The sequence below is a fragment of the Nicotiana sylvestris genome, chromosome 1 (genome assembly GCF_000393655.2).
Source record: "Nicotiana sylvestris chromosome 1, ASM39365v2, whole genome shotgun sequence".
Classification (NCBI taxonomy): Eukaryota; Viridiplantae; Streptophyta; class Magnoliopsida; order Solanales; family Solanaceae; genus Nicotiana; species Nicotiana sylvestris.
In genome coordinates, this window is record NC_091057.1 from 120,338,387 (window position 1) to 120,343,816 (window position 5,430).

The following is a 5,430-nucleotide window of genomic DNA, read 5'->3' on the forward strand; positions in this document are numbered from 1 at the left end:
TGTGGTCGAAATTTGAGAGGGTTTGGAGGTCTGTTGCCGGTGGAAATGATGGAAGTTTTTGAGGGCGGTGCTAGGTTTTAGGTGAAGAGATGAGAGAGACTGAAGAGATGTGTTTGATCTTAGGTTTGATCTGATGGCATGGGGACAGTTATACATGAAAATGGGGGAAGTGTTCCTGGCCGTTGGATGAGATGAGACGGAAGGCCAGGATTGACTTAAAACAAACGAACTCCAAACGGCGTAGTATTGGCCCCATACTACGTCGTTTGAATTGGCGTGGGTTTTGGGCCGGATCTGAACGAGTTTGGGGAAATTCAATTGGGCTGTGATGAATTGGCCTAAAATCACAGCCTTTCTTTTGATTCTTTTTCTTTTCTTTTCAATTTTCAATTTTCCTTTTCTTTTCAAATTAAATTAAAACCTAAATTAACTCTTAAATTAATTAACTTACCCAATTAAGCTAATTACTCGTCATAGTATTTACAAAAAATAATTAACTTCTAAATTAAAAGAAGAACTATAAAATTAAAAATTAAAAAGTTTAAAATGCAAAGTGAATCATTTTTTTTTTGTGATTTTTCATTTTTATAAAACAACTAATTTACCAATTAACCTAAAAATGTAAAAATAATTCCTAAATACAAATGCAGAGTATTTTTGTATTTTCATGAATTAAATAAAAAATAAACATGCACAGAAAAATGCTAATAATTAAGAAAATTCCACAAAAATTCCTAAAATGACAAATATTTAAAAGAAAAATCTATTTCTCTAGGATTCTGTAGGAGTAATTCATATAGGGGAAAAATTACGTGCTCACAGTAATTAATAATAATACTAGAATAACGTAAGTAAAATCATTGACACAGAAATATTGAACATTGAAATATACATAAAAATTTGGAGAGGAAAAAAACAAACAAAAAACTAGCATTATCACACATACACACGAATTAAAGAGACGGTGTTTTCTCATGATGTTCGACACCCACAAGCAGCTGGTCCGTTGTTCTTAAATCTCAGCAGAAAGAGCATAGAAAAAATATTAAGTTACTTAAATGATGAAGTTCTTATTCTGTTTTGTTGTCTCTTTTTTTTTTTTTTCAATTCAGAAGAGATGAGAAGAAGAAAAGAGTGGATTATCCATAGTAGTTGGAGATTTTTTCTTCCTTGAGAACAAGTCTCCCACAAGAGGAATGATAGGCTTCTTCTTCATTGTCTTCTTCTTATCCTTTTTCTTACCAGATGATCCAAACAACCCAAGATCTGTATCTCCAATTGTTAACATCTCTGCTAAAGTTGGTGATGACTCCCACCTCACCTTCATTTCCTTTTTCAGCTTATTATCCTCCCCTTTAGGATGATTATTAATATTACCGTAATAATCTTCATTGTTAATTTTCACTGATCTTGACGCCGCCATTGCACCTGCATTAATAGCAGGGATGTAGTCAAGTGAACTCACAATTCTTAATCCAGACAATAAAATTAAAGTGTATGTGTGATAAATCTTAAAATTTAGTACAAATATTGAGTGCCACAAGAAAAAAAAATGTATATATATATATATATATATATATATATATATATATATATATATATATATATATATATATTTATGTATATGTATAGTGCGATAGAAGTCATTTTCATAAAAGTTGTTTCCCTATAATATTTTCTATTTTGTGAACAATGTCTTTTAGTGGGCGTTTGGACATAAGAATTGTAAAATTCCAAAATAGAGGGAAAAAAATTCAAGTAAAAATGGTATTTGAAATTTAGAGTTGTGTTTGGACATGAATATAGTGGGCGTTTGGACATAAGAATTGTAAAATTTCAAAACAAGGTGAAAATTTTCAATTGAAAATGGTATTTGAAATTTAGAGTTGTGTTTGTACATGAATATAATTTTGGGTTGTTTTTGAAGTTTTGTGAGTGAAATTTTTGAAAAACAGTTTTTTGAAGTTTTTCAAGTTTTCGAAATTTCCAAAATGCATCTTCAAGTGAAAATTGAAAATTTTATGAACAAACGCTGATTTAAAAAAAAGTGAAAATAAGAAAAGGAAAAAATTTCTTATGTCCAAACGGCTTCATAATTTTGGGTTGTTTTTGAAGTTTTAAGAGTGATTTGATTGAAAATTTTGAAAATCAGTTTTGTGGAATTTTTCAAATTTTCGAAAATTTTCAAAATGCATCTTCAAGTGAAAATTAATTTTTTTATAAAACGCTGATTTCAGAAAAAAGTAAAAAAAATTCTTATGTCCAAACGGGCTAGTGTGTAACATAAACAATCCTCTAATCATAAATTGGACTATTAGTATTAATATTGTTATAGCTTGTCTCAATAAGGTGAGAGCACTGAAATTTATTCTTTAATTTGTCCGTTCCATTTATTAGGATTTCTTCCTCATCAATTTTGTACGGACCCCACTTCTCTTTCGGAAAAAAAGGAAGGATATGGCGTGAAAAATATTTTTAGAAAAATATATATTAAACTATGAGTAATAGTAATATTTGCATCTTGGAACGTTTTGGTGAAATCAAATATTGGAACAATTAATCTGAAGTTAAAAGTCAAAATAATTAAGAAAAACGACTTCCGCTAAAAGTATTATAAGAGCAAGTAATCTGAAATTACAAGTCAAAATAATTAAGAAAAATAACTCCTGCAGGAAGAACATTTTCTAGCAACGAAACTCCAAAAAATGAATTTCTTACCGACAACATTTTCCTTTAATGAAAAATTCCAGTCATATATACTCCCGTTATGATCTCATATTTTCAGAAAACTCAAAACTTGAAACTAAATTAAGATAAAGTCATGAATTGGCCTCTAACCTGCATGAGCTGCTTCAGCTTGTGCTAGTTTCGACATGTTCTTATGAAGCTCCGCGTTTAAAGAAGCTAACGCAATTTCAGTCTCAGATTCTCTTGCTTTCAAAAGCTTCAATTCTGTCTTTGTTTCTTCCAGCTCAGTTTCAAGTTTCTTCAGTGCTTCCACAACAAGAGGATCATTGTTGAAATCTTGAGGACTTGGTGATGAAGCAGATTTCCATGACGTGGCGGTGGTAATAATTTCTTGGGAATAATTAACACTTCGAGGACTTGGAGAAAAATTATTATTCCACGGACTTTCTTGAGTTGGAAACGTGAAAGGTTTGGGAGAATAAATTTCTTTAGCCAAGAATCTCTCCCCAAAGATGGCTACAGCTTCTTTGACTGAACGAAAAGGCCGTGAAGAATCCACGTTGGAATGAAAATCCACAGCTTCTTTTTTTGGTGTTTCCATATTGGTGTTTTTTTCTTTTCTGTGAGGTGAAAATGGAAGGAGAAAATATTATTAGATCATGATTGCTATAAGGTTGGTTTGATGAGAGTTTTCTTTGCTTTTACTTCAAATATTCAGAAGAGATTTTGAAATGGGGATTGATCTAGTGCGTGTGGTGCAGGCAGGGTGAGGGGTCGTAGATATGTACATACGCTAGCCAGGCCAGTACTCTAATGGCTAGCTGGTGAAGAGATGGATATAGAGATACTGCAGTTTGAAGGTTAAGTTACAAGGGATTTTGAAGTTGGAAGAAGTAGACTCCTCAACTACCATCACCATGCAAAAGAAACAAAGGAATACAATACATACAACAACAGTGCTTAAAATTAAGTTTTGGTGCAATTTTAGTTAGTTGTCAATCACCATGAGTTTGAGACAGAGGTATAATAATAATAATAATAATAAATTTTGTGTTAATATATATATATATATATTAATACTATGTTGTAACAAATTGTTTGCTTTCATTTTCTAAGTTACTAATATATTCATTATGGACAATACCGATTATCTATAATCTATAATAATATTTTAAGAAAATTAAAGTCGTTGGTACTGTTATGGTTAAAGACATATACTTGGACTTATTTATCAAACTAAGGATATATAGACTGATAATGAAGCTACTTAAGTATGCAATAACGGTATCAATTACGTTCTTTAACGAATAAAAAGGAATGCATACGTACTCCATCCATTTTTTCTTTTCACGAAAAATATATGCTTGTGGTTGGTTACATTGCAGCCTTTTGTCTTCATAAGCAACATTCAATCTTTTAGATTACTTTCAACTTTTTCTTTCTTGTTTACGTAAATGATTAGATATGAAGTCTTCAAAGCAAATAGGAACGGAAATTAATGGAAACTAATAAGCAGTGATAAATGGTGCAAAAGTGCATGTTTTGAGTGTGTTTGTATATCATTTTTTTGTGTGAGTTACAGAAGTTCACACTGCTTTTAAAGTGAAAATAGGTTCATTACGTGTTTCTTATGTGTAGGAACAAACTTATCCGAAAAAGGATCAAATAAGAGAAAAATTGGTGAAAATAGAGCTGACGAGAAAAGTCCCGGAACGAAGCGAGGTTCACTTTGCCAGACCAGGACCGCAGCTGAAGAAACCAAAAGAGTCCCGGACAGCGGAACGAGGTTCACTTCGCCAGACCGGGACCGAAACAAAAAAAATCATCTTTTCCAATTCGGATTAGGAGAAGGAAAATTCGCCCCATACAAACCCTAGACACTATAAATATATCCTAAAAACTGCTTTTGATGGAGAGACACTACTTTGGAAGGAGAAAGACTTTGGGGAGGCAAGAACACACTAGGAGGAAGAAGGAGAAGGATTAAACTTCACGTTTTCCCCTCTTTCTTCCTCTATTTCCATTATTGATTATGAATTCTAGTATCGTAGTTGTGCATACTATTATGAATAGCTAATTTGTTGTCTAGGATTTTGATGGAACCTTTTGTAGGATAAATTCTTTTTATGTTTTATATAATTGAGCCGTTGGACTTCTCCACGTGTTTAACTACATGCTTATTTCAGTTGATTGAAGAGCTCTCAATTGACTGTGCCTATTTATTATGTGTTGCTTGGGAAAGGGTACATATTTAGGTAGTTGTTGAACAACATCACTCCTAACGTATATGAGGAATCAATACGGAGGGTTTAAAAGTGGGATTAGGAATAACGAAACTTTGGTGCGATCTTAGTTATCGGTGAATTAGTGCTAGCTAGCGTAGTTCGAAAGAATACTTCTAGTAAATTGTGGTAATTATTCGGAAGAAAATTACGACACTCAAAATACTCACGATTGGTAGAGAATACTTAGGCGAAATTATAGGAGGCATAGAAGAAAGGAATCCGACAATTGAGAAAATCATAACTCTAGGCCTCCTTAATCTTGTATCCAACCCTTAATCTTGTTAGTTGATAATTTTACTGATTTTAGTATTTGTTAATTAATTAGTTTAAAACAAAAATTATAATCTTTATAACTACAAAATTATTTGAACTTGTATTTCTTAGCAATACTGAACAGTTACAGTTAAGCCTTAGTTCTCTGTGAGATTCGACTCCAGACTTTTAGATCGGATTATAT

At 32.0% G+C, this 5,430-nt stretch overlaps 1 protein-coding gene across 1 annotated transcript; it reads right to left on the minus strand.

Moving 5' to 3' along the window:
- Positions 1 to 825: 825 nt before the first annotated feature.
- Positions 826 to 3,391, minus strand: LOC104236715 (WEB family protein At1g75720). The gene is made up of 2 exons (XM_009790699.2): positions 2,839 to 3,391; positions 826 to 1,428 (listed from the first exon to the last, which is right to left on the minus strand). Exons 1-2 carry the CDS (start codon positions 3,287 to 3,289, stop codon positions 1,109 to 1,111), a joined length of 771 nt encoding a protein of 256 aa, XP_009789001.1. The 5' UTR covers positions 3,290 to 3,391; the 3' UTR covers positions 826 to 1,108.
- Positions 3,392 to 5,430: the final 2,039 nt, after the last annotated feature.

Bases quoted from the DNA above. Each gene is read 5' to 3' on its own strand.
- LOC104236715 (XM_009790699.2), bottom strand. From the start codon at position 3,289: ATGGAAACACCAAAAAAAGAAGCTGTGGATTTTCATTCCAACGTGGAT. The intron at 1,429-2,838 runs GTTAGAGGCCAA...CTATTAATGCAG, and splicing joins AGCTGAAGCAGCTCATGCAG to GTGCAATGGCGGCGTCAAGA.